The following is a 25375-nucleotide window of genomic DNA, read 5'->3' as shown; positions in this document are numbered from 1 at the left end:
TTGAAAAGCGCCTTGTTCCGGCCCCGCCTACGCCCGTGAGCTCAAGCTCCCGTGTTCTCGCGAGAGACGCGGTCGGCGCCCCAGCGCTCGCCCGCAAGGCCTCTCGGGAGTTGTGGTCTGCGGACTGACACAGCCGTCGGGCAGCTCATACTGGTAGGTGAACGTTAGTTCAGGCCAGCCGTCCCGCGGCGCAAATACCCAGTACGCTCCCGCTCCGCTCCCGTCGTCACTTTCCTCCCGTTAGTGAGGCCTTTGAGAGCAATGTTCCCAGGGTCTCTACTATCACCCGGAAAGTGGGCCTGGGTCTGCAGCTCCTGCAGGGCACCCGCGACCCCCGACGTGCCAGGCCCGAAGTCGGCGTATGGCCCGGTGATCCCGGACTCTCTCCCAGGCTGGTGGTGGAGACCGGAGGGAAGCACAGCCGGTCCATCTGCGGGAACCCGGAAGAAGCACTCAACCAGGACTTAAGAGGGCTCCCTGGAGGAAGCGACCTCGCAGCTGAGAACTGGAAGGACTAGAAGGGAGAAGAGAGTTCCAAGTGGAGGGAACCCGGGTCAGGAGAGATGGGCTGGCATGTCCAGGAAACTGAAGGCTGCCCAGTGTGCCAGGAGGTTGGGACTGGTGTGGGTCGGGGGAGGCAATTAGATCTTGGAGGTTAGGAACCCGGGCCAGATGTCAGGTTAAGAGTCTGGATTATCCCTACCTGAGGCAATGGGTGCCAGGACCCGAAGGACTGAACCCTTTCGTGGAGGAGCACGCTCATCCAGGTCTTGCCAACGTGCAGCAGAAGCCTGGAGCTCTCAGGGGCCTCTAGTGCAACTCCAAGGGTCAAGAGAGTGCAGGCCCTGGATCCCTCCTGCCTGAGTGAGAATCCCAATTGTTTAAGCAAGTCTCACCAGTTACGTCACCTGTCATACGGGCATAATAACAGTACCTACCTCCGAGGGAGAAGGTGGCGAGCTGGAGGACTCAGCACAGCTCTGCACAGGTGCACGCCAGCCCCTTTGTCCTAAGAATACCAGATCTCAGGCCACCGCCATCACCTCTGGTCCCTAGGCACCTTCAAGCAGTGAGGAGGTGACTTCAAATGCCTTGGGATGGACTGTGTTCTGAGAGGGGATCTTTAACCCAGAAGGTTGAATTATATATGGAAACGACTAAGTAAATCAAAACCAGACATTAATATTTTTTGTGTTGAGTTTATAAGCAACCTCTGTGTTTCAAACGTTATGTAATTATAAGAGAATTTGGCATAGTAGAGTATCAGATAAACCTGATTTCCAGTGTGAACTATGTGGTTCAGTATTTAATTTTGATAGTGATTTTAAGTTGGAAGGTACAAGATTTTCCAAAGTTTGTGATCATAATTAGAATGTTAAAGAGAATTTATAAGTTTAGGAGAAATGTAGATATTTAAACATCTATAGGAATTTTTAAATACTTGGTGGCAGACAACTAAAATGCTAAAATATAAATTTAGATTCTACATGTATACATGCAGTTTAAATGTTGAAGGAGATTTCAGCTTATAAATGGGACCATACGTGACTAATCAAAATGACAGCTACAAATGACCAGATTTATAAATAAGATTGTAGTTTGAATATCACAACCTAGTAAGAAAAGCTAGGGATTTCTATTTGTAACTTTAACACATTAAAGATGTGATGTTGAAAAACAAAATCATGAAAAATACCACTTTCGTCCTCAAAAGCTGCCCTCAAGGCCTCTCCAAACCTCACTTGACACTGAACTTTTGTGAGCATCCCTGGCTCCCTCACAAATAGTGCTTCCCTCTGGCCCTGAACGTCCCCAGCTTAGAGAAAAGGCTGGCACCTCAGTGCTCCCACAGTGCCACACAGCTAAGTGCAGATTCCTGGGCCTCACAAACTGAATCTCTGAATGAGGCCTGAAAATGTGCTTTTTAACTTTCTCCAAAGCCCCCCCACCCAAGTGAGTTTCAGATATTGTCAGTGCGGGTCCTTTGGCTGCACTTACGTAGAAAACACACTTCAGCAGAATGTCAGTTCCCCAGATGGTCCAGAGAGCGCTTTCTCACACCAGCTGGACCTTATCTTCCCTGGTTGGCCCTTTCACCCAGGAAGCCTGCTTCCCTCTCCAAGGGTTTGTGCAGGGAGCAGGGCAGGCATCCTCAGCTCTTGAGGGCACATCAGTTACTTGTTGCTTTGGGAGAAACCTCAGAGCTAAGTGCTTTGAACAAACAGGCATTAATTGTTGCTCATGAATCTACAACTTAGTTTGGGGGAGCAGAGGAGAAGTCCTGGTCCTGGCTGGGCCCACATGTTGGAGTCTACTGATTTGCAGGGTAGTGGGGGACGATGGCCTCTGCTGGGCCAACTGGCTTTCCTCCACATGGTACCTCATCCCGGCAGACCACCTAGGCTGGGCAGGGTTCCAGAACAAGGAGCTCCAAGGCCACTTGAGGCCCAGGCTCTAAACTGGCACACAGCCACTTCTTCACCCTATTGGCCAAAGCAAGTCAAGGGCTGGGGGAAATAGACTCTGCCTCCTGATGGGAGGTCACAAGGTGAGGGACATGGCTATGGGAAGACATTTTGCCATCAATCGACCATGCAAAGCATGCCCCCGGCCACAACCTCAGGGGGTGGCCCAAGGCCTGCTCCCGCCCAGGTTTGTCTGGAGCAGAAGGTCCAGGTACTCTCATGGCAGCTCCGAGCAAGTGACCAGTACAGGAGGGCAGGTACCTTGGAGACTACCAACCAGCATCGTCATCAATAGCAACCAAATTGTTTGGGCCACAACCTCTGTCCCCTCTGCTCCAGAGGCTGGTCTGATAGGAGGAGGGTAATTCCTCTCTTATCACAGGGCTGGCTATGGGCACCCACGCAGACCTTCCCATATGGCAGGAACTGGCTCAGCAAAGCATGGTCACTTCAGGCCAGTGACACTGAAACAGATGTTCACAAGGCTTCAAGGACAGAGAGGCTTACCTCCTATGAGAGCACCAGGAATAGGTGGCCCTTTTTTCTCTGGATGTGGTGAGGCTGGAGCTGCTACCAGCTTGAGACAGAGCTCCTGGATCAGACCTATCCTGAAGGCAAGCCTCCTTTGGGCTTGCCAATTCTTGGAGCTAATAATTCCTTTTGAAACCCTCGCAGTTCCTGAGGGACTCTCTAGACAGGTCACCATCAACGTATTCCCTTGGTATATGAAATGGGTTTAAATCACACAACACAGGATATTAAATGTCATGTTTATTTCTTTAAATGAAATGCAATCTGCTCCCAGCTCTAATTGGACCAGGAAGTTGGAAATTCCTCTTTTTACCAACCTTGGTTGTGGAAAAGTCCTGGGGTTCTGATGAGGTTCAGAGTATTGGGCAGGAACTCTGCTCTTTATCTTTTATTCTGTTCTTGTCACTTAGAATTGCCCACCTTCCTAATCTGAATGTGCCAGTGGGGTCCAGCCTCCTCTGTTGAGGTGCCTTCTCTGCAGACCCAAGAAGGATGTGGGGGGGGGCAGGGATCTCTCCCCTGGACATCCACCCACCTGGGGGTTTCCAGCTCCTCCCTTATGCCCCCCACCCCCTGGGCTTGCCCATACTCTCTCCTTCCTGGGAGCTGCAGCACAGCAGGCTTTCACTCAGCCAACCTGTCCTCAAGACCACACCAGCCGGGTTCGGGGACCCAGGACCCAGGACCCAGGAGAGTGAATCTTGTTCCTTTGGTGATGCTGGAGAAGGCTGGGAGGTGTTCTGAAGTCACCCAGCCTTAGCTTTGGGTCCCAGCTCTCGGGGCAAGTCACTTCACCTTAGCACCAGAGGCCTCCTCAGTAGAATAGGGGCTGGAGAGCACTCCTACATCCCCAGCCTGACCCCCACTGCGGTGAGGTTTACATGAGATAAGGCATGAGAAGGGCCAGTTTCTAGTGGCTCGAGAATCTCAGCCACTTGTCTGAGGAAACGCACGTGCACAATCACACACCCAGTCTTGGGGGTCCCCTGGTTAAGCCACCGGATTCCAGATGGAGAGCGGAGATTCCATGTTTGCACGCACAGAGGGGGCTCTGGGAGCTCCGAAGAGGGGGCGCCACGAATGCCTCGCGCTGGGGCGTAGGGAAGGGTTACGGTGGCCAGATTTAGCGCATACAATACGGGACGCCCACATAAATTGGAATTCCAGATAAGAGCGGATACTTTTTTGGCACAAGGTTGTCGCAATGATTGGGCGTCCAGCGTTTTATCTGCTCTGCGCAGGTGGAGACTAGGGCAGGAGGGGCGTAGGAGGCTGGGGAGCGGCACCGGGGCGCCGAGGAGGAAAAGGAGGCGCAAACGGCAGGCCGCGCGGTTTATTCAGGAGTGGGTCGCAGGGTCCGGGGGCGTGCCCGCCCGGGTCAGGCGGCCCCCAGGCGGCGCGCGGGCCCGCAGGCGGAGCCTTCCCGCTGCAGCGCCGCCTGCCGGCGCTGGCGGCTCCGCTCCAGCTCCAGCCAGTGCTGCGCCTCCCGCTGAGCCTGCGACCGGTGGGCGGGCAGACAGGGTGGGCGTGGGCCGGGCAGCTCCCCTCCGACACCGCGCCCCCATCTCACGGCCTTCCGGCCCTCCAGCCTCCCCGCGGGATCCCAGGGCTCACCTGCGGCTTGGGGCGCGCAGCCCGCGGCGCCGACACGTGCAGCAGGGCCGCCTGCCTGCGGCGCTCGGCCGCCTTCTCCTTGATCCTGAGCTGCAGCTGCAGCACGCGCTCGTCCTGGGAGGGCGCGCTCGGGGCCGCGGCTTTCCTTTCCTCGCACCTGGGCGGGCGGCAGGGCCGGCTTAGGAGGGGCCCCTCGAACACAGGTGAACCGGGGTGATTTAGTACTTGCGGGGCGGGGGCCCTTAGAGGACTGCTCCGGTGGGGGTGGGGTCCCCCCAGCGCCTCTACCTTTTCTGCTCTTTGTACTTCACCCTTTGAAAAAGGCATTCCATGTGTATTAGCTATGTATGTACTTGGGGTAAAAAAGTGAAAGCCCCCTTTTATCTTGCCCCTCTCTTGCCTAGAGGTAACCGCTGCTAACATGGGGCTATCTTTGCAAACCTTTCCCATGTTAGGCGATTTTCCTCTCCCACCTCCGCAAGTAAGATCGCGTTATACAGACTGTTCCTGCCGTTTTGGTTTTTTTTGGGGGTGGTGGTGTTGTTTTTTTGTTTGTTTTTGGTTTAAGCACACATAACAGCACAGGGCATTTGCAGGTGCTGTTCCCTTGGTGAACATGCTGCCTGGCTGACCCCAGCCTGACTGCCCACTAAAACTCCCCTACGGAATTAACGCCATGGGGTCTGGCAGCATGCAGGGGGCTCCAGGAGCTTTGTTAGCAGTCTTGGACCTTTGGAAGTTCCTCAACACCAACCAGACTGCATTTGGCATCTGTCAAGCAGCTGGGAAGTGGTGAGGTCCCCCAGGTGCGTGCCACCTTGGGGGCCTGCTGAGTGGCCAGTCACCCTCCTTTGGCAGCCCGCAGCAGTTGACACAGGCCTCCTCTGAGTTGTAACCAGAGCAGCAGACACTCAGGCTCAACAGTGTTGGTTTTGTGACTGTCCTTCCTTCTGTCCACCCCACCCCAGTTATACTGAGACACTTTCTCTGGAGCCCTGTGTGCCAGACTCTGAACCAGCCTATACTCTGACAGGGCTGGATGCCACCTCCCCTGGGGCAGCCTTGCCTCCCTCTGGGATCAGGCCAGAGCCCAAAGGCCAGCCTGACCCTGTGGGTGACCACAGCCCATGCCTGTCCGAGCTGCCTCGGGACAGCACATGGGGCTGGAAAAGTCACCAGTGTTCCACAAACAAACAAACAAATAGAAAGGGGGTGTGTGCACGCTCTCCATGAGAGAGGAGTGGAGACGCTCACAATCCAGTGCTTGGGTGAGTCTCAACTAGGTCCTGGTTCAACATGAAAAAAGGTTACAGCAAACAGTCGTAGGAGCCCCAGAGAAATGTGCGAACAGGATATTCAGATGATGTCGGGAATTGCTGCTGAATTTCCTAGTTATGGCATTGTGCTGTGGTTATGCAGGACAATGTCTTTTTTCAGAAGGTGCACCCCAAAGTGTTTAGGAATGGTGTCAGATTCCTGCAACTGCTTCCAGATGGTTCTGCAAACACAGATAAATAGCTAGCCATTTAGATGGAGTGCGTGGCAAAGGTCATGCCCGTGACCTAGATACAAAGTGACCGAATCTAGGTTATGGGCGTCTAAGCCGTCACTGCGTGGTTTCCCACCACTTCTGTAGGCCTGACAACTGTCTAGTCAGATACTAGGGGTGGGGAAAGCATTGCAGGGCAGGACGGACCTCAAGGCCGCAGACCGGCCCATGGCCGAGCGGCACAGCGAGATCTGCTCCAGCGTATTCTGCAGCTCCTGGCTCTTGGCACGCTTGCCCTGGATGATCTGGTCCCGCTTTTCCTCCTCTTCCCGCTTCTGGGCCTCCTTGAGCCGGGCCAGCCTCTCCCGCAGCTCCACAATGGACATCTCCCCTTCCAGGCCATACCCAGGGATCTGGGGGCGTAGGTTGGGGGAGGGGACCTAGGCTAGGAGCCAGACCCGTGGCCAGCATGCCTAGCCTGCCCGGCCACCTCCTGGGCACCAGCGCTGGTGCCCCTCCCGCCTTCCAGAGGCCTGGCCCCGTGCCCAGGGACCTCCTTCCCTCTGCTCAGTAGGGCCTGTATCACGTGTCTACCACCCAGCTTCTCCAGCCTGCGCCCCTCCGCAGCCCTAACCCCGTGTGGTCTTTGTGCACTGTGCTCTCCCTACACTGCTCTTCCCCCCAGGGGAGTCCAGGACCTCTCTCAATACACAGCTCTGTGAAGCCAACCTTGCCCACCCCTGGGGTCACAAAAGTCTCCCTGACAGGACTGTGAACTCTTGGGCCAGACCCAGGCCTCAGGCACAGTGGTTGTGGGCCCACAGCTGGGCGTGAGTAGTCAGGTGGATCTCAGTGGGGATTCTGGACACGCCCTCCCATGGCAACACGAGGCACAGCAAGACCCAGGGGAGCTCCCTGGGGTTGTTGGATGGGGTGTGGGCTCCGGGGGCTGTGTGCCCACCTGGGTCAGGTCCACAAGCTTGCCCTTGTGCGTGGGCTGTGTCTCCAGGGCTCGCAGCTGGGAGATGAGCTCACAGCGCCGTGTCTGCTCCTCCCTGGCCTCCTGTGCTCTGCGCTGCAGCAGCTCCTGGCTCTCCTCCTTCACCTCCTGGACTTGGGGGTCAAGAGGGCTACTGAGGGGGTTGGGCGGACAGCAGTCGGCAGGCGCTCAGCAGGGGTGCCAGCCCAACCCCGGCCTTCCTCAAGGGCACCTTGGCCCTCACTAACCTGGTACACCTGGCCCCAACTTACCTGCCTGCCGTCGGCCCTTCAGGAGCTTCATTTGCGCCACCTGGGTGTTCCTGTGCCCCTCCATCACCTGCTCCACCAGCTCCTTCATGGACCTCTCCTCCTGGAGGCGTCTCTCTGCACACTGCTGTGTCAGCTTGGCCATCTGCTGGGACAGCCACCTGCCATGGTCAGAGCCAGTGCCATGAGGGGATCCTGGAGCACACCTGTGCCCCCGGTCCTGCCCTAGCCCCACGAGCAGCATGAGGTCTTGGGGGGCCGATCCAGCCCCAGACCCCGAATCACCCTGGAACCAGAAACTAAGCTCATCAGCCGGGAAGCCGGGCCTGCTGGGGAAGTTACACCCCATGTCCTCCCTGCCTCCACTGTGGTCCCGGGGCTGTGAGCCCAGAACCATCTGATGATAAAGCTGAGGGTGCAGCCAAGTGAGTCCTGGGGAAACCAAGTCAGAGCCACTGGGTTTACCGTGAAGACACCGGACTCCAGAGAATAGGGCACTCATTGCGTTTAAGCTGCGTGGGTCTGAGTGTTCAGATACCTGCCCGGGTTTGTGCATAGGACATGCCAGGCTCCCTGTCACGCGGCCCCGGGCTTCTCCCCTGGGCTTGTCTGGATGGTCACCCCGTGCTCTTTTTCCTCCTGGTGCCTTAGGAGTTCGCAGTTCTAGACAACAGGGCGTGGTTTTGCCGCTCTGACCACAGGTAACTGGGATGGTCCCTGTGTCTGCTCCAGCCGTCTCTTCTGCTCAGGATGAGGTGTTTCTTAGCCCCACCTACCTCATCCATCGCCTGGAGTGCGGCTGGCTTCTTTTCATGGCTGTTTTTAAAATTTTTTTTTTTTTAATTTTTATTGGGAATGTTGGGGAACAGTGTGTTTTTTCAGGACCCATCAGCTCCAAGTCAAACCATCGTTTTCAATCTAGTTGTGGAGGGCGCAGCTCACTGGCCCATGTGGGACTCGAACTGGCGACCTTGGTGTTATGAGCATTGCGCTCTAACCACTGAGCAAACCGGCCGCCCCTCATGGCTGTTTTTGAGAGTACTATTTCACAGCTCTTTGATGCATTCTACCATTGATGGACTCAGATTGTTTCCACTTTGGTGCTATTGTGGACAACCGAGAATAATGTTTTCAGTTCGCAAGATCCTACAAAGGCCGTTGTAGGATTTGCGCTGCTGGGGACCTGTTGGGCTGCTAGTGCCCGGAAGTCTCTGCAACTGGGAGCTCATCTTCAACTGCAGGTAAGTGGAGAAGCAGCCCGCGGACTGCTTGGACGCCAGGTTGAGGGCATGAAGTCATCCTATCCTAAAACAGTCTGCTGGCGCGTCCAAGAATGGCTTGTAACCATCTCCTTCAATGCTGTGTAATTTCATTCCAGGTCTAAGAAAAGGGAACCAGGGCTCGTGGAAAAATGGCAGTTTTAGGGCTGGGGCAGGGAACACACAAGCCTGGAGCATTTTATAGTACCAGGAAGTAAAGAAGTGCTCAGAATAACAGGACAGGGGTCGTGTCAAAGGGACACAGGAGTGAACCTGAAAGGGCTCCCAGTCACCAAAGCCAGTGACAAATTCAACAATGCCTACTGGGTTATAACACGACAGATAAAATAAATGGGCGTGAGCCCACTCTGGTATAAATAAGTGGCTGAGTAAATGAGTAAGTGGGGAGAACAGACAAGCTCCCGTGCAGTGGTCCTAAGAACCACCCACCTCCTTGAGTGTGGGCAGTGCTTAGAGGCCCCCTTCCAAAGGGTACAAAATGGGAAGGGGGAATAATTACAGTGGACAAACTTGGCAAACATGACCCCAGCCAGGTAATCAAGGTCAACATCAACAGTGATAAGTTTATAGACAGCAGACACCCTTGACAGGATGTGATGAAAAGGGCACTTCACCTCTATAGCCTTTGCCCCACACCTCAGTCTAATCACGAGAAGGACACCAGACACACCCCAGCTGAGGGATGTCCTATGGGCTACATGACCAGCACTCCTAAACACTGTCAAGGTCACTAAAAGCAGGGAAAGTCTGAGAAAATGTAACAGCCAAGAGGAGTCTGAGACACGACAACTCAACGTAATGTGTCCTGGGTGGCATCCTGGACAGAAAAAGAACATTAGTGGGGAAAAAACTGATGAAGTCTGACTAGAGTGTGGAGTTAGAGTCACGAACCAATGTTGGTTTCTTAGTTGTGACAAATATACCATGGTGTAGTGAGTTAGTGTCCCCCCAAAATTCATGTCCACCTAGGACCTCAGAATGCGATATTATTTCCAACTAGTTAAGCATCTAATAAGTAGTTGAGGATCTCAAGATGAAATCATCCTGGAGTTAGGGTGGGCCCTACACCCAATGACAAGTTTCCATATAAGAAGAGAAGACACAGAAAGACACAGAAAAGACGGCCGTGTGAAAATGGAGGCAGAGACGGGTGAGGCTGCCATAAAACAAGGAATTCCTGGGGTCACAGGAAGTTGGAAGAGGCAGGAAGGACCCTTCTCTCCCTGAGGGACTGAGCAGAGAGCACAGCCCAGCCGACACCTTGATCATGGACTTGGGGTCTCCAGAACCATCTCCAGTTTGTGTGCTTGGTTGTGGCAGCCAGGAGCCTGCACATGGTGTTACCAGCAGAGGAAGCTGGGTGGGGAGGGTATGGGAACTCTCTGAACCACCTTTGCAACTTTTCTGTAACTCTTAAAATTGTTTCAACACAAAAAGTTTATTTAAAAAATGTATTTTTGAAAACTTTGTAGTAAGTTGGAGAAATGTTTGTGTGGAAATACCAGGTGAAAAAAAATGGGCCACCAGAACATTCCAGGAATCTTATGTCAAGTAAGTAGACCTGGGGCAGAGAAAGGGGCCTGAATCAGGCGGTGAGCTAAGCCGAGCCCAGGGCCCCAGCCTGGCCACGTTGTCGGGGGTGATAGTGTGGGGACAGTTACAGAGACCTGCACCCAGAAAAATCCCAGATGAAAACATGGGAGGAGCTCCTTGACATGGGTCTTGGCAATGATTTTTTTTTTTTTTGATTTGAAACCAAAATCACAAGCAACAGAAGCAAAAATAAACAAATGGGATTACATCAAACTGAAAAGTTTCTGCAGAGCAAAGGAAACAACAAACAAAAAGGCAACCTATGGAATGGGAGAAAATACTTGCAAACCATTTATCCAATAAGGGTTTAATATCTGAAATATATAAGGAGCTCATACAACTCAATAGCAAAAAATAATAAAGTAACTTGATGAGAAAAATGGGCAAAGGACCTGAACAAACATTTTTTCCAAAGAGGACATACAGTCGGCCAGCAGACACATGAAAAGATGCTCCGTGTCACAACCATCGGGAATGCAAATCAAAGCCACAATGAGATATCGCCTCACACCTGTTAGGCTGTCGGTCATAAAGAAGTCAAAAGATAACAAGTGTCAGCAGGATGTGAGAAAAGGGACCCTTGTGCACTGCTGGTGGGAATATAAATTGGTGCAGCTGCTATGGAAAACTATGGAGGTTCCTCAAAAAGTTAAAAATAGAACTACCTTACGACCCAGCATCCCACTCCTGGGTATTTATCCGAAGGAAATAAAATCACTATCTTGAAGAGATTATCTGCACCCACATTGTCACTGCGGCATTATTCACAGTAGCCAAGCCATGGGAACAAGCCACGTGTCATGGACAGATGAATGGTAAAGAAGAGGCGTGTATATAAACAATGGAATACTACTCAGCCTTAAAGAAGAAGGAAATCCTGCCATTTGTGACAACATGGATGGACCTGGAGGGCATTACGCTGAGTGAAATAAGCCAGACACAGAAAGACAAACACCGTATGATCTCACTTATATGTGGGATCTAACCTCACAGTCACAAAGAGTAAAATGGCAATTGCCGGGAAATGGGGAGACAGATGCTGGTCAGAGGCTAGCCAGTTTCCGTTAGAAGGTGAGCAAGTTCTGGGGACCTAAAGTGCAGCATGGTGACGCTAGCTGATGTATTGCACACTTGAAATTTGCTAAGACGGTAGATCCCAAGTGTTCTCAGCACACACACAAAAGCCAGGTGATGGAGGTGTTAATTGGCTTGACTGTGACCACTGCATAATGTGTGTGTATATCAAAACATCAGGCAATGCACCTTAAATATATACGCATTTAACTTATCAATCAGACCCCAACAAAGCCAGGGGAAAAAAGGAAATGGACAAAAGACGTGAGCAGACAGTGCACAAAGCAAAAATACACAAATGGCTCTTCATTACATGAAGACATGCTCAAGTTCACAATAATAAGTGAAATGCAAATCAGAACTGTAGCGAGATATTATTTCTCACCTATAAGATGGCAAAACTCCGGAATTCAGCATGGAACACTGCGAGGGCATGGGACCCCCACCATGGGGACCCGGCCCCTCCCCCAGTCTGGGGGAGTGACCATGGTTCTGGTTCGGGCCTGATGGAAAATGACGTGGCTTCTCTCTGGAGCCACGTGCCCCAGACAACAAGACAAGAACAGCAGGACAGCCCACATGCGGTCTGTCACTCGCTGACGTAGCCATCCCTTGTCTAGAATTTACCTTGAAAATCCACCTCCACAAATACGAAAAACGTGCCCGTTACTCGTGGCAGATAAAGCAAGACGTGGCATTTTAGGTAAGGACGAGGGTAGTAAGAAGAGTGTGTTTACAAGTGTGTATGTTTGCTCAGAAGGAAAAACAGAAAAGATAATGCAGAAATTCACGAAAATAAGGACTTGGCAGGAAGGGGGAAATGGGCTGTAATTTGTAGACATACAAGAAATGAGACTTCTCTGTTTGTCATATTGTTTGACTTCACATGTTAAAAAAGTGAACTGAAAAGGGAAAGCAAACCGTAACATCAAGTACAGACAGACACAAATGAGCACCAAAGAAGTAATTTGGGTGAACGCTGTGTGTCCCCTGACCTCAGGCGCTCAGTGGCACGTGTCTAAGGAGAGGCCGAGCTGCAGGGGCCTGTGAGGCCCACTGGCAGGAACAGGCTCTCTGGGGGCACAGGTTTGGAGCTCCCACCAGGAGCAGGAAGAGCCAGTACTGGTACGTCTGCACCTTCTAAAGTGGTAACATGGGCGTCCACAGACCCTCCTGTGGGAGAGGACGCGCAAACGTGTCACACACAAACATGTCTTATACAAATATGTCAGCCTTCCAGAAGTTTCTGCCAGAACCTCAGGTCTTCCTTCACATGTGTATGTGTGGACCGACTGACCCTGCTGGTAGGGGCAGGGGCATCCTGGACCAGATATGCTGGCCAGACAGTCCGCTCAGGCCAGCTGACCAGAAATGCCTCCAGAACCCCCAGAAGCTGTCGAGGTGGGGACAGAGACCAGGGCCACTCTGTGGGTCTTAGGAGGAAATGATCTAAGGTCAACCTGCCAGCCAATGACCTCAGGAGCAGCCAGGCCCACTGCCGGCCACAGCCCCACAGCTCCTGGGGGTCAGACAGGCCCCCAGCCACCCACAGCCGCCGAGTCACCTCATCTTTCTTCCGGTCTGCCTTCTGCTTGTTCTCCTGCAGGAGACGCTGCCGGGCCAGGATGGCCTCCTCGTGGCTGAGCTTGCCCTGCAGCCTCCGGCACTCGCCGGCAGCCTGCTGCTCCTCGTGGTCCTTTGCCTGCATCTTCCTCTGCCACTCAAGGAACGCGGAGAAGTCCCTGGCCCCGTCTACAAGCTTGTCCACCCTGGGAGAGAGGGCAAGGGGCAGGGCTTGGGTTCCTCCCGGGATGGGGCCTGCACTGGCCACCAGGAGGCCACAGGTTCCCCTGGAAACAGTGGCCCTCACAGCACGGGCTGCCCTTTACCCAACACCAGCCACATCCCCCACCCACCCACCCACTGCCCACCCATGCGTCCACCCTTCAGCCACATCTCTCCACCTCTCCCTTCATCTACTTGTTTATCCACTCACCCATCTGTCCACACACCATACCCCGCCCACCGTCTGTCCGTCTGCCATCCTCCTATCCATCTGTCTGTCCCTCAGCCATCTGGCCAAGCTCCCAACTCATGGGGCAAGTACAGGGATCTGCACCCTGGGTCTAGGGGAGGGGGCGTCAGGAAGGGGCCGGAGGAGGCGGTGACCCCTGAAGGAGGTTTGGGGCGGGCCAGGAATCTGCTGAGCCTGCTCCCACCCAGTCAGTCTCCCTCACTGGGCTGAGATGATCTTTCTAGGATGCAGCCATGACCCTGACACGGCCTGCTCGAGGCCCGACCCCTGCAGGACCACAGCTGCCAGGCACCCCTCTTGTGCTCTGCCCAGCAGCCCCCTCTGCTGGAGGAGCCAGCCCCTGCACCCTTCTCCCCACCTCTGCAGCTCTCTCTCCACCTGCCGCTGGTACAAGGCCCTTTCTCGCAGGATGGCAGCAGTGTTCAGCTTGATTGGGATGTCGTCATTGGGCTGTGGGAAAGAGGAGGGGCTGTCCGTGTGGGCGGGCCTTGGAGCAGTAAGTGCCCCCTGCCCTTCTGCCCTCCACAGGTGCCCTGCCCATCCTCTGTGTTAACGGGGGGGGGGGGGGGGGGGGGGGGGGGGTGTCCTTGGGGTCTCCAGCTCTGGCCATCCAAGCCCCCGGGGGCAGAACAGACTGGGAGGTGAATACCCGGGGACACCCCACACCCGCACTGACCAGCAGGAGCACCCCTCACCCTACAGAAGAGCAGCTGCAGAGTCTTGCAGATTCGGGGAGGGGATTGAAGCCGCAGCGCCTTCTTGGAGCCCTGCGGGAGTCAGGGCCTGGCACCTGTGCCCACAGGTGCCCCCACACGCACCCTGGGAATGGTGGGCCCAGAACCCCTGGGCGGCCTGGCCCATCCCCTCTGTCCTAACTCCAGCTGCCCATCCACACGTTCCACCTGGCCTGCCCCTGTGTCCCCCCAGGACAGCACCTCTGTCCTGCATTGTCCCCCAAGCCTTGTGGGGTGCTGGGCTGCCCGGGTAGGGGCAGAGGAGGTACAGGGCCTGCAAGGGTTGGGGACAGTGGATTCCAGTCAGGAGGGCTTGGCTTCCGGCTCAGGGTCCATCTCCCAGCTTCCCCCACGGCTGGCCCCATGGCCTTTCCTGGGCTGCTCCCTGAGTCTGTCTCATCTCCCCCTCCAGCCCTGCTGTTCTGTTGACAACTTCACAGTGGACACCACAAGCCACAGGTGGTAAAAGGCCCCCCATGGGAATTCAGCCATCTCCCCTGGGCCATGCTACTGTGCTGGGTGCCCGCTGCCCCACCTGCCCCAGTTGCTCAGGGGGCCCATCTCTGTCCCATCCAGCTGTCTTCCAGGCGAGCCGAGGGTGGGGAGGCCGGTATGAGGCCAGCACCCATCCAGCATCCATAGACCACAAGCCTTCTCGTCCTGTTCCCATTACGTTTTCCTTATTGACAAACATACCTTGGGCTTTCTTCGTATAGAAACAATAAATGCTCAGTATGAAAATCAGGAAACACCCGAGACCCCAACAGACAGGCTTCCTGGTGGGGGTTAGGGACCCACATCTACACTGTCCACCCGGCTGCCCTCAGCCTGGTCCAAGGGCATTATCCAGCGGCATTGGGAGCCTGGCCTCCAGGGCCTGACACGGAAAGGCTATGTAAGTGGCTCACTGTGTCGCTGGTTTTCTAAACGTACGAAAATGCCACCATCAGGACTGGTGGGCATGGAGAGGGGCCTTACCTGTGCGGGGGCCTCCCTGGGCATCGCACACCGCATCTCCCCCAGGTTTGCCCTCAGCAGCAGCTCCTGCGGGAGCAGCAAGAGGCTCAGCCTGGCCAGTCACCAGCCTGTCCGTGGGCCCTGGGGACGAAGGCGCAGAGCAGCCCCCTCCTGCTGCTCCACTTGCCTCCCATCCCACCAGGGTCTCTAGGAAGCCAGGTCCTGGATGGCTCACTCACCTCCGCCTTCCGGCGGTTACACCTCTTGGTCACCTCCAGCACCTGCTTCTCCTTGGGTGACTGGTAGGCAGTCCTGGGGACCTGGAGGGCGGCAGGAGGAAGGGCCCATGGTGGGCGGCTGCATTTGGAGGGTGTATAGAAGAGTGGGGCTGGCAGCTGGCCCAGGTGGGTGAACAGCACCTGCTGAGCTACGATGGGGACTCACAAGGTGTTGGCAGTCATCCAGGGGATGGAAGGACAAGCCAACTGCAGTAAGGAAGGGGGCCAAACTCTGGACCCAGGCCCCGGACGCTGGAGGGACAGGCAGCAGACTGCTGACTGGGCAGGACGCCTGGAGGGGCTGGGGGCTCAGAAAAGTGAGATGCCAATGAAGGGGGGGGGGCTGCAGCACTGACAGTGGAGGGCGGGCAGCCAGACACTATTCACAGGCCTTCGGCGACTGGTGCGACCAGTGTCCGGGACAGGGCAGGGCAGATCCAGCCTGGGAAGCCCTGTACTCCAGACTCCTAACTCTGGGCCCTCTCCCCTGCATGGTGAGCAGGCAGGGGAGACTCATCACGTCCAAACCTGAGACCCTTGTCTCCCCAAACCCTCCCGTCCCTCAGCCTTGCTGACCCTGACTACCATCTATTCCTGGTCCAGGCCAAGACCTCAGGGTCCTTCTCAGCAGCCACATCCATCTCAAAAGCTGCCCACCTGTTTCAGGGCATCTCCCCAAACCACCTCTCACCACCCTCTTCTGCCACTGCAGCCAGACGGACCCTGTGAGCCCACCTCGGTGTGTCCTGTCTCTCTGTTCCCTCAGTACCTCTCCCAGCGCCTCCTTCCACTCCAGCCCCTTGAGCACTTGAGGGAGGGAGGTACTGCCCCAGGACCTTTGCATATGCCTTGCTGTGTCTGGAATGCTCTTCCTCCAGACAAACCCATGGCTCACTGGCTCACTTCTTCCAGTTCTTTTCCCCATGGCACTTCTCGGGAGGTCTTTCCTGGCCATGCTATCCAGAACTGCAACTCCTCCAAGGCTTCTTATCCCTTTTCCCTGAATCATTTTCTCTCCTCAGCTCTTGTCACTAGCTAACACACCATACATTTCACTTGCCCTGGTTTTTCTCTGAGTTCTCCCCTGGAGTGCATATTCCATGAAAGCATGGCACATACTAGGCAATCCACAAACAGGTATTTGTTGAATGAGTGAATTGGAGTGGGTCCCAAGCCCAGGAGGGGAAGAGGGCATGGAGCTGGGATGGAAGGAACCAGCCTGTGGTTCCAGCACAGCCACCTGTAGACCCTGGGGAGGTGACTATTCACCAACATCTCGTGTTGAGAAGCACACAGCTAAGAAGCAAGGTAGGCATGGCAAGGGGCCTGGCAGACAGGCAGACAAGAAGAGAAACGCAGCTGGTCAGACAACTAGAGATAAACACAAAGCCTTGAGGAGCTGGGGTCAGAAACGCTGAGGATCCTACAGATAGGGAAACTGTGGGGTTGCTTAGCAACAAGACCCCTGATCATGTGTCTATCCACCTGCCCATCTATTCATCATCCATCCATCCATCCATCTATCCATCCAACACATATTTACCAAGGGTCCAATTTGAGCCAGGACTGTGCCAGGCATTGGGAATATGGAACAAATAAGAGGTCTGGTAACGGAGGCAGATAATGAGCAGACCCACAAATTACGGAACAACTATGAAATCTAATTGATGCTTCAAAGAAAAGGAGCTGGGGGTCAATGAGAAGGAAATTAAGTGAGGAACCTGATGTGGGGGAGGGTTCATGGAAAGCCTCTCGGGGAAGAGACTGTAATGAGACCTGACCGCTGGTGGGACGAGGCTGGGACCGGGGACCTCCCAGCACCACCCCTCTTCTCCGTACAGTTATTGGTTCTGCTGGGGAGCCAGATGGTTTCTGGGAAGTTGAGTCTACCATAGGTATTTTGAATTAGAGCCCACGACCAGTCAGAATGTCACACCCAGTTCTGGCAACCTAAGCTGGTCTAATCATATTTTCCCAGAATCCTTGGCCCTGGATGTCCTGTCATGCCCTGGACAGTATGGATGTGGGTATGAGGCCTAGATGTTTTGATACAATGAGAGAAGTTAGCCCAAAGATAAAGTTGACTCACAGAGGGGACTCAGGTAGAGATGGTCACAGAGAAGGAACAGAGCTGGAACCCTGATCACACTATGCCTGAAGCCAATCCTATTGCAGCACGAGAGTCAGCCAGTTCTCTGTTGTCTAAGCCAGAATGAGCTGCTTTTTCTTGTTATGTACAATACGAAGCACTTTGACTAACAGGTGGAGTCAGCAAGGCAGGGAGAGACCTAGGCAGAGGAGCAGATGAGTAGACGTGCAGTGGCTCGAAGGTGAGAACAGGCCATGGGACTGGAGTCACACAGATAGATGTTACGGCCTGCCCGTGGCCCAAAGAACAGCACACCTGGGCCTCACCAAACTGACTGTGTCCACTGAAAGGGAAAGGAGCGTTTCTGCTTCATCCCCGAGAGTACACTGTGGTCTACCTGGGCAGTGGAGGGAGTGGCACGTTGCAACAGGGTGAAAAGTGGGCTGCTAGCACTAAGTGCAGACAGATCTGAGTCCCATGGCCAAACAGCGATGCTCCATCCCTGCTGACCCAACCCCAGCATGAGCAGGGACCCACTGGCTTCCCTCTCTGTGAGGCAGGGTCATCGAATGCTCCTGGTCTGTTCCAGTGCCCCCTCGGCCCTGGGAAGAGGCCAGCCTTCCATTGCCCCCCTACCCCACCCCCCGGTCCACTCTCCCCGTCTGCACAGCTTTGCCCACTATAAACACTGGCACTCACTGGTCTTGGTTTGGCCACGACAGGGACTGGCTCGGGCACTGGAATGGCACGGGGCCTGGGGACAGTCAGGTTAAATTGCTTGGGCTCTGTGACCTTGGCCTTGGTCTTTGAAAGAGGGAGCTGATTGGTCAACACCCTCTCCAGCTGGTCGATCAGCTCCTGGACTTCCGGTTGCCATCTTGAAAGCAAAGGTGGGAGAAGCTGCTGAGGGTCACTTCCTAAGCAAGTTGACAAGGACATGGCCCTTGGGATCCAAAGGACCCCCAAGAGCTTGGTCCACCTTAGGGTGGGGGTGACAATGGCACCACAGCCGCTCTTCACTGAGTGCCGACTGCTGTGCAGGTGCTGTGCCAACCACACCGCGGAGTGACACACACCGGCGTCCCCCTACACAGATAAGGAAACTGAGGCCCCGTAGCATTGTTCTCCTGGGTGAGTGGGGGCTGGGAGGACGGCAGCAAGGCTGATCCCCACTGTAGGGATCCAGGGGGGCTCTGAGGACAGGCAGCAGCTGGGACGTGGAGCTAATCTGGGCCCGAGCAGATGGCACAGGGGAAGGAGCCAGGAGTGGGAAGGCGATTCAACAGGACCCTCCTGGAGCTGCCGTCGGTGACAGTGGGAGGGGGCTGCGGGGGCGGGGCGGGTGCCCTGGAGCTGGAGTTTGGGAACGGCCCCCTTTCATGCCCCACACCCTGGCAGGCACAGCCCTTCATCACCAGCCTGGGGACCTGGGGACAGACAGCATGGTTTGTAATAGCTCCTGCCCCCGCTTGAGGACCACGGCCCCCAGGGGGAGGAAGGGCATGTCTGAGGGCCAACAGGGACTGGGAAAGGACAGGGCCGTGAAGGGGCTGGTCCCAGAGCCGCCAGGGGAAGCTGAATATGGGGGTGGTGGTGCGGTGGGCAGTGGGGCACCCCAGAACCAGCTGAGCAGCTACCCAGAGGTGGGCCCCCCGGGAGCAGGCAGGGGCCCCACGGAGGCCCTTGGGAGTGGGTGCAGGGCCCCCGGCCTGGCCCACCTCATCAGGGGATCGGTCCAGTTCTCCTGCACGTGTGCCGTCTCATAGACGAGGCTCCACTCGTCCTTGATCCACGAGCACAGGTTTAAGGGGTTGAAGAAGAACCTGAGGAACTGAGGGGCCGGCGGGAGCTGTGGGGTTTCGGGCCAGACTCCCAGGCCTGGTGAAGCCCCAGTGGCCCCTCACAGGGAGAGTCGAGGCTGAGGGGCAGGCGTGGCTGATGTACCAGGAGAGGAGACTGGCGCCCAGGCCAGGGCAGGGGGCCCTCGGACGCTCCCTCGGCACCCGTCGTGCTGGGCTGGGGCACCTGTTCTGGGGGAGCTGCCCCCCACAGCATGGGCTTCTGCTCACGGTATCTGGGCCCTCGCTGGTGGGGATGCCGTGCTCCAGCCAGCTCCCCAGGACCAGGAAGCCCACACCCCTCTTCCACAGAGTTCTTGGTGGGGACAGAAGGATAGTTGCCTGCCTCCCCCACCCCACAGGCTCTGGAATTCCAAGAGTAGAGCAGTTCCATTTTCTGTAATCTGCCCCCCTTGCCCAGCACAGTGCCAGTGGGAGGGCCAAAGGACGTGGCCTGTCTGCCCAGTCCCTCGCAGTGGGACTTAGGCTGCTTCTGCTGGGCAGACTCTGTGTGTCCCCAGGATGGCCCAGGACAGCCGGGCTCTCCAGCAGCCATGGGTTGCTGAAGCTTGCTTCCCAGCTCCTGGCCCTCAGGTCTAACAGATTTGGTTCCAGAAGACCAGTCTCAGTTCCCCTGAGGCCTGCCACCTCGGGAGGCTGGAGGTGCGCTTCCCGGAGGGCTGCTTGTGACCCCACGAAGTGGCCCTCTGCGCAGCTGGGACGAAGCTCAGGCCCTCAGCCCTTGTCTGAAGAGCAGCCGTGTCTAGGGGCCCCTCGGGTGGGCAGCTCTGTGGGGGGTGTCCACCAAGCTGACATAACACACTAGCTTGGAGGGCCTCATCCAGCTAAGGGACCACTGCAGACCACTCAATCCAGGCTCCCTGAAAGCCAGCGGGGTGAGGGGGCGGCCAGGGGCTGCCACAAACCACCATGCATGGGGCTTCAGCACATAAGTCTCCCAGGATGGCTTTGTGGGGACACAGAACATGTGGTGCCTCCGTCTGGGTCCCTTGGAACAGATCATTTATCGGGGGTGGCCGAGGCAGCACAAGGGACAGGGTCTGGTGTGAGCCCCCTCTGTGGACCTGGGCCCACTGCCCCACGGGGGCTGCAGAAGCCTGACTCCCATACCTCTCAGGTCGATGTGACTACATGCCGGCCCCATGGGCTGAGCAGGGGCTCTCGCCCACCACGCCCAATGGCCTCTGCAGCTGCTGTGAACTCAGTGCTGAGTGAGAGGGTGGCGTGGGCACGGGCAGGGCCTCTGGTCACCACTGTCACTCCCCCAGAGTGGCCAGCACCCTGGTGGCTACGTCCTCACTCCCCTCGGGCAACCATGCCCTTCTTCACGTAGCAGCCTCCGGGTGCCCCACTTGGCAGCCTGGCCCTTGCCCACCCTTGCCCCCTATCCTAGGGGCCTCTCCCCTCCTTTCCTGCCCCACAGAGGCCTGCTCAGCCCCTTGCCCACGGCCACACATGCACCGTCTCCCGTGGAGACCACGGCCAAGGCTGCCTGAAAACCAGCTTGGGCACAGCACCCCAGCTATAGTCTGGGTGTGCGGGGGGTGGGCTTCCCTGGAGAGGCCTCAGGTGGCCATTATGCCCCCGACAGCTTGCTCCATCTCCGATGCCCAGGCTGACCTCTTCTCTGGAGCCCTGAGGTTGGACTCCATTGCTGAGTGGGCATGGGGCGTGGGCCAAGGAGGGAAGACAGTCTGTGGGGGCCGTGTCCATGAGTTTCCTCCAGAAACTGTCCAGAGAGGTAAACGCACAGGCTCCTGCTTTGGGGGCATTGTAGCCAGCAGGCCGCCTCTGTCCCGGCAGCCCTGTGGGGTCCCGGGCTGCCCCCTCCAGCTCTGCCAGCTTATCACTGTGGGACCCAGTGCTAGCTGACACAGGGGACCCTTGCTCAGCAGTTATTAGGACTTCTGAGACTGACAGCTAAGCACCAGGCTAGTGCATGCCTCTGAGCCCGGGAAGCCTGGCGACCTCCAAACACCTCAGAAACTACGGTCAGTTGTGTTTCTTTTGCATAAAGAAGGAAGCCCTTGCTGAAGGTAACTGTGCAAAATATCCATCCATCAGGAAATGCTCATATATATGTAGGCAGGAAAGCATGTCGTAAAAATGAAACACTGCCTGGAGTCACTGCCTCCTCACTTCCACATGTTAGGTGGCCAAGCGGCTGTGTGAGTTGCCAGTCCTAAATCTCTGGGGGCTTTGGTTGTGGTGGGGGTCGCCGCCCCAGGGCCCCAGTCCCCAGGCGGGGAGAGGGAGGCTTCTGCCCCTCCCCTCCTCCCCGAACTGCCCCTGCAGAGCCTGGTGCTTCCTTCCAGAGACGCCCGAAATGCTCCTAGGGCCTGAGATCTTTCCCTCTTGTCTAGGAAGTAGCTGTGCTGGTCTGATGACTGTCCCCCAAGCCTCAAGAGTAAGGAGGAGCAATCCAGCTTTTAAAAGCCTGGCCTGAGAACTGGCCCTGGTACTCACTTTGCTGTGGGACATTGGGCAAGTTACTGAACCTCTCTGTGCCTCAGTTTCCTCCACTGTGGGATGGGCACCATGTAGGAGCGACCTCACCAGGTCGCTGTGACCATAGGAAGCCTGGCCCACTGCAGGTGCTCCATGGCAAGGAGCAGTGGGCCTCGGGCTCAGGCTTCAAGGTTCTGCTTGCCCCGAGGCCTGGGTATCCAAGCTTCACAAGTAAACAGGCCCCGGGCAGGGCAGTAGATGGGCTCCTTGAAGGTGCCAGTCCTCAGGGCCCGCTCAGGACCCACTCACATGGTCCCTGGGAGGAAGGAGAGCCTGTCCTGGGCCTGGACTTTGGTCATGAGTCAGAAGGGGCCCAAGAAGGTCCCAGAGGCCCAGACTATGACCAGGGAAGGACTCCCTGCCTTGACCAGTGGCTGACACTCAGCAGCTACCACTCCCTGGGACAGTGACGGTGGGACTCGTATTCCCTGGAGACAGAAGAACATGTGGCACTCGTATTCCCTGGAGACAGAAGAACATGTGGCAGGGCAGGGATGAGAGGAAGCAGGTTTGTTCTAAACACAGAACAAACCCAACAGAGTTTCTCTGTTAGATGAGCCGGGAAGGTGAGAGGTTAGATGGGACAGACCTTTGCCCTTGGGTCTGAGAAGAGCTTGGGGTGTGGGGAGGAGAGTGCTGGCGGGGGCGGGGGCATTACCTTGTGCATCTTGTCTGCTGGCTGGGACTTGACGATGTTGCAGAAGAGCTGAAAGCCGAGTTCCTCCAGCTGGAAAGTGGCCAGGTAGCAGATCACTGAGGAGACAGAGTGGGTGTGAGTGAGGGATGGGCCCGCCCCACAACGGGGACACTGGGGTCCCCTCCCCCAGACCCCCAGCATTTCATCTTGGGGAGTCAGCCAGAGGCAGGGTCAGGACACGAAACCCCTGGCCAAAGGTCCGTGTGGCACCCACATGGCAGCGGTAACCAGGACACACAGTACAAATGACATGGTCTCAGACATTCTGTAGCTTCACGAAGCCCTTCAAATATAAGATGTCATTTGCTAAGTCCTCAGAAATTGCAAAGGCTCCTGGTGAGGGTGGAATCACGGTGGCTTTCCGTGTGTTAATTCTGAGGGATGGAGGAGGGCTCTGTCCAGGGCCTAGTACTCCGACTTCCCTGTCCCAGGCGAGGTCCTCCGAGGCAGGGACTGTTCGTTCCGTTGCTGCCAGTAAGGTGTGTAGGACCCTGACACACTGCTGAGCGTCGTGCAACCTGAGTGGAGTGGCATCAGGCCACCCAGCTGGGCCTCTGAGCACCTGCAGTCCCTACACCGTCTCCTCCTGGACAGGGACATCCCTGCCCACAACGGTCATCACAGCCCGTGAAAGCAGACAGCCTGCAGGAGGCCCGGGTAGAGACAGCTCCTGTTTCAGCCCCTTCAGGACAGTCTGGACAGCGGCCATAAGACTGGCTCTGCCCATAGTCCTCAGGGGTGGGGGTCAGGACCGCAGCGATGATAAAGGCTCCTCGTTTCACCCAGGCTGGCCTTCTGGGGTTCTTTCTCAGCCAGGCCGTGCCTCCTTTGGGGTCTGCAGGCTCTGGACATGGGCAGCAGGGCCTGAGTTCTGTCCCCAGGAGCCTGGCTCCCTGTGCCTGGAGCCTGTTTCCATGTCTGCAAAGAGGACCCTGGTCTACTCACTGGCAGGCAACCAAGAGGACCGAGTGAGGTGAGGGCTGTGAGAGCCCTGGGCATGGGGAAGCAGCACCCGGCAGAGCCAGAGGGGTGGCCTGGCCTCGGGGCCCTGGGGCCCTGACTCGTCTGGCTGGGATGGGCACCCACCCTGGAAGAGGTTGTAGTCAGACCATAGGCAGAGCCGGCCGTCCCGCACGTAGAAGGCGTCCACCACGATGGTCAGCAACTTCCGGTACTCGAGGCATCCCGACAGAACTTCCAAAATGAACGCCTGCTTCTGGGGGCTCAGAGTCTGGAAGAGAAACAGGCCGGGAGGGGGCCACTGGCCAGGGCCGGGGGAGAGGGCAGTGGACTCCAGATGTGGGTATCGGGGCCCCTGGAGGTCTGAAAACAAGGAGCGAGAGTGGGGGTCGGTGCCCCAATGCGCTGGGGAAGAGCTGTTAGTGCAGCCTCCCAGGGCAGTCAGGACAGTGGACCGCGGGCGCCCCCAGGAATCGGTCCCACAGGTTCTCCCGGGTAGTGACAGCAGGGAGGGGGCAAAGACAGAAATCAACATGGAAAACAACGAGGCATTAAAAAGAACGACACAGCAGGACCAGTACTGCCACTCACACGAGGCCCCCAGAGGAGTCAACTTCCCAGGACAGAAAGCAGAATGGAGGCGGCCAGGGGCTGGGGACGCTGGCAGTGGGGAGTTGTTTAGTGGGGACAGAGTTCCAGTCTGGGAAGACGGAAGAGTCCTGGAGATGGATGGTGGGGATCTTCACAACAGAGCGAATGTACTGAACTAGACACTTAGAAATGGTTAGGACGGTAACACAACAACATAAAAGGGGAAACTCCTACAAAGATGGTCCAATGAATGATTAAAAAATAACCGAAAAAAGGAATGACAAGAAACAAAAGTCCCTGTGAGGTGACCAGGTCACAAGAACAGGTACATTCTCTCCTGGGGAGAGGGGCTGCTATTGCGGAGACTGACTTTTCCCCACTTACCCTTTGGAACAGTTTGGGGTTGTGATTTATGTGTGTCATGCGGCACCTATTCAAAAAAGTATTTAAGTTTTTGAAAAATAAGAAAAAAGAACATTGACTGTTGCCAGCACAGTGATGAGAAAGACTGGTGGGGGCGGGTGCCATTGACGCTTTCCAGTAAACAGTTTGGAAATATGTTTCCAGAACATTCTATTTTCCATGCCCTTTAATCCAGTCGTTACACTTCCTGGAACCCAAGGAAACCATCCAAAATGCAGAAAATACCTGTGTACAGGAAGATCAAGGTGCTGGTATGTGCAGCGGTGGAAGTGGGGACAACTTCACCATCTACAGCCGGGAACGGCTGGGTACATACAGCTCACCATGTCCGGTGAGTATGACACAGCCATGAAAATGGCGTTCCTTGAAAACTTACCAAACTTACAATGTAGTTAACACAGTATAAAACGAAAATGGAGACTGTGACCCCAACAGATGTAAAATACATCAAAATAAACTTTCACCAGCAGTGACATTATTATTATTTTTTTTGCCAATCAATTAGATAAATTTTGGTATCCCGTTGTTTTATTTTGGATTTCTTTTATTACTAGTGAAATTTTTATGTCTACTGGACATTTATGTGTATTTCTTTACTGTGAATTACCAATTTATATTCTTGGCTAACTTCTTTATTGGGACAATCTTTTTCTTAGTAATTTTTATGAGTTCTTTATATATTAAGGCAACTAACAGGGTCATAAATGTGATAGTTATTTGTTGTGAGTTTAGAATTTGCCTTTTAACTTTGTGTAAAACATTTTTTGGCATATAGAAGTTTTACTTTTTTTGAGGTCAAATCTTTTCCTTTGAGATGTTTTTATGCTGAGAGAACGGTGGAGGGGCGGCTGGATGGCTCAGTTGGTTAGAGTGCGAGCTCTGAACAACAAGGTTGCTGGTTCAATTCCCGCATGGGAGGGTGGGCTGCGCCCCCTGCAACCAAAGGTTGA

At 55.6% G+C, this 25375-nt stretch overlaps 1 protein-coding gene across 5 annotated transcripts in view; it reads right to left on the bottom strand.

Moving 5' to 3' along the window:
- Window positions 1-3221: 3221 nt before the first annotated feature.
- Window positions 3222-25375, bottom strand: part of CFAP99 (cilia and flagella associated protein 99) — a 39856-nt gene continuing 17702 nt past the window's right edge. For 4 of the 5 annotated variants that reach the window (XM_074320330.1, XM_074320311.1, XM_019711501.2 and 1 more), the window contains exons 3-16: window positions 23538-23682; window positions 22413-22507; window positions 19106-19218; window positions 18087-18264; window positions 15260-15340; window positions 15042-15107; window positions 14025-14096; window positions 13688-13779; window positions 12859-13063; window positions 7351-7508; window positions 7061-7229; window positions 6307-6512; window positions 4611-4767; window positions 3222-4491 (exon numbers count right to left, since the gene is read on the bottom strand). In XM_074320330.1, coding sequence (XP_074176431.1) covers window positions 4375-4491; window positions 4611-4767; window positions 6307-6512; window positions 7061-7229; window positions 7351-7508; window positions 12859-13063; window positions 13688-13779; window positions 14025-14096; window positions 15042-15107; window positions 15260-15340; window positions 18087-18264; window positions 19106-19218; window positions 22413-22507; window positions 23538-23682 — 1854 coding nt within the window. In that variant the 3' untranslated portion in view covers window positions 3222-4374. The remainder of the gene's footprint in view (window positions 4492-4610; window positions 4768-6306; window positions 6513-7060; window positions 7230-7350; window positions 7509-12858; window positions 13064-13687; window positions 13780-14024; window positions 14097-15041; window positions 15108-15259; window positions 15341-18086; window positions 18265-19105; window positions 19219-22412; window positions 22508-23537; window positions 23683-25375) is intronic. The other variant, XM_074320314.1, reaches the window with a different exon arrangement.

The sequence above is a fragment of the Rhinolophus sinicus genome, linkage group LG02 (genome assembly GCF_036562045.2).
Source record: "Rhinolophus sinicus isolate RSC01 linkage group LG02, ASM3656204v1, whole genome shotgun sequence".
NCBI classification, from domain to species: domain Eukaryota; kingdom Metazoa; phylum Chordata; class Mammalia; order Chiroptera; family Rhinolophidae; genus Rhinolophus; species Rhinolophus sinicus.
Note: the sequence above shows the minus strand (reverse complement) of the source record. Positions and strands in the feature narration are given on the sequence as shown.